General features: G+C 46.9%; 2 protein-coding genes across 2 annotated transcripts; both read left to right on the top strand.

Moving 5' to 3' along the window:
* The first annotated feature begins 403 nt into the window (after nucleotides 1–403).
* On the top strand, nucleotides 404–883 carry LOC146183674 (uncharacterized). Its single transcript, XM_084608395.1, has one exon. It carries the CDS (start codon nucleotides 404–406, stop codon nucleotides 881–883), a length of 480 nt encoding a protein of 159 aa, XP_084464521.1.
* Nucleotides 884–1,278: 395 nt separating this feature from the next.
* Nucleotides 1,279–1,987, top strand: LOC146183673 (uncharacterized). Its single transcript, XM_084608394.1, has 2 exons — nucleotides 1,279–1,469; nucleotides 1,572–1,987. The coding sequence occupies exons 1-2, from the start codon at nucleotides 1,406–1,408 to the stop codon at nucleotides 1,985–1,987; spliced, it is 480 nt and encodes a 159-aa protein (XP_084464520.1). The 5' UTR covers nucleotides 1,279–1,405.
* Nucleotides 1,988–2,359: the final 372 nt, after the last annotated feature.

Here is a 2,359-nt window from a genome sequence, read left to right as displayed (position 1 = left end):
TGAGAAGAGCGCCGATGGGAGAGTTGAGAGAGGAGGATCTGCGAGGGGGCGCGGAGCGGCGGCAAAGTTCACAGAAAGTCGCTACTTTCGTTTTATCAAGGGATTTTAGATTGGCGCGCTCTGCGGCCCCATCTCGTGGTCAGAATTGGAGTTAGCGTAATATGAATACATGTCGCGCTTGGTTTTAATACGCTATAACTGCTGAATAATTGCAATTTTCTTTTGTTTTCTTTATATTAATTTATAATGGTGGTGTTTTGGATGTAGTAGAGGAATATTTGTGTTAGAAAAAATGTTTGCGACTGCGACGTTACGAAAATGAAGCCAAGTCCGAACAGCCAGGTCAGTAGATCTTTCGTGCGCTTTTTCAGTCGCTTCTGCTCTGCTTACATCCGTTTCCAAGATGCCGAAAAGCATATTGCAAGATCCGCTACTACTGTCAAGACTTAAATGGTATGAGATAGAAGATTTGTTGTGCCTGGAAGTCTTTGGACAGACGCGCCGTGACCCACTTTCCGTGCGTGGACTTCTCAACATTGACGCGATGGACAGTGGTGTTTTCAGGACTTATTTTCGTTTTGAAAAGGATGATGTACGGCGACTAAGGGTGGCCTTGCGCATGCCCGAATGCGTGGTAACCCCGCAGAGGGTTTCAGTACCTGGCGACGAGGCTCTGTGCATAACGCTTAGACGGCTGGCTTATCCAAACCGGTTATGCGATCTCGAAGACCTTTTCGGGCGGCACAGTTCAACGATGTCCTCCTTGACAAATCAAGTTCTCCGGCACATCGACGAATGTTTCTTTCACTTGCTGGACGACGTAAATTACCACAGCTGGCTCAACCTCGACACGCTGGAGAAATTCTCGCAGGTAAGTGGCTAATACATCATAATTAGGTTTTAAAACTACTCATGCTATGACGAAAAACGGCCGCCGTAGCCGAGATTCGATCCCGCATCCTCGGGCACAGTAGTCGAGCGCCCTAACTATTGCGCCAGCACGGCGGGGAAATACATCATAATTAGGATCACAGTTCCATTTGCAGAAACTTTTAACCCACTTGTTTTTTGCAGGCTGCGAGGTTCGAAACTGGGTTTGGGCCCACTGCGGAGGAGGGGCGCGCAGCGGGGTTTACGGAGCTTCTCCCAAACGCACACCCCTGAAAAAGCCGAGTGCCAGGCCGGGGGACGCTTGTACCCATTTTTACCGGTGGTTGTCCGGCGGTGGGTTTCGAACTAACCACCTCCCGCAGCCGAGACGGGCGCTCTAACCAAAGGAGCCCCTTTGACGAACTGCTGGGCTTTCATCGATGGCACAGCACGGGCAATTTGCCGACCCTCAAGGGACCAAAAACTTTATTTCAGCGGCCACAAACGATTCCATGCCCTGAAGTATCAAGCCATAATGTGTCCCAATGGAATCATTTGCCAATTGGATGGGTCATATCCCGGCAGTAAACATGATGCTGGTGAGTTAATAACCAACTTCAGCAAAAACAAATGAGCCCAGCTGGCCTAACCAAGTGCTGCTGACACATTTCATACTATCATTTTTTTTTTAACTGTTTCAGGTAACTTTGGGATCAGCAAAGTGTATTCAAAACTGGAAAAGCTTGTTCAGGGGCATGACTACTGCATTTATGGAGACCCTGCCTACCCCCTGCGGCCCCTTCTGCTGAAGCCCTATGGCGGTGCTTACTTGACTCCGGAGCAGTGCGAATTTAACAAGGCTATGAGTAGTGTGAGGCAGGCCGTGGAGTGGGGATTTGGTAAAATTGCAGGGCTGTTTGGTTTTGTAGACTTTAAAAAGAACCAAAAGATGTACCTCCAGAACTTGCCCCGAATTTACAAAGCTATAGTGCTCTTCTTGCAAACTGTCATACCTGTTTATACATTGCCCAGGTATCACAATATTTTGGACTTCATCCACCAGATCTTGAAACTTACCTCACTCCTCTGTAGTTCCAGCAAAACAAACAAACTGTGAAATCTGAGCTTTTGCAAAACCTTATCTTAAAATACAGTCTAAACACAAACACTTACGACAGGAGTCACGTATTTTTATTGAAAAAGTGAAAAATTGCTTGGCTTTGCGCGTTGATCATTTTTTGAAAGCTCTCAAGTAGCTTTTCATGCTCTCTTTCATGGCGAGAGACTTCAAGCTGGTGTTTTTTTTCTTCTAGGTCCAGCTTTCGCTCCTCTAGAGCGAGTCGTCGTGCCTCATTTTCCACTCTTGCATTTTCAATTTTAATCTTTTCTTTTTCAATTTCCACCTCCTTCAGGCGTATTTCGTATTCGTTTGTCTCACGCATGGTCAACAGCTGCAGGCCCATATGTTGTAGTCCTCTGCTTCCTGCAA

The sequence above is a fragment of the Amblyomma maculatum genome, chromosome 7, assembly GCF_055883805.1.
Source record: "Amblyomma maculatum isolate TAMU_Amacu chromosome 7, ASM5588380v1, whole genome shotgun sequence".
Lineage (NCBI taxonomy): Eukaryota > Metazoa > Arthropoda > Arachnida > Ixodida > Ixodidae > Amblyomma > Amblyomma maculatum.
This window is presented reverse-complemented; position numbering and strand designations above follow the sequence as displayed.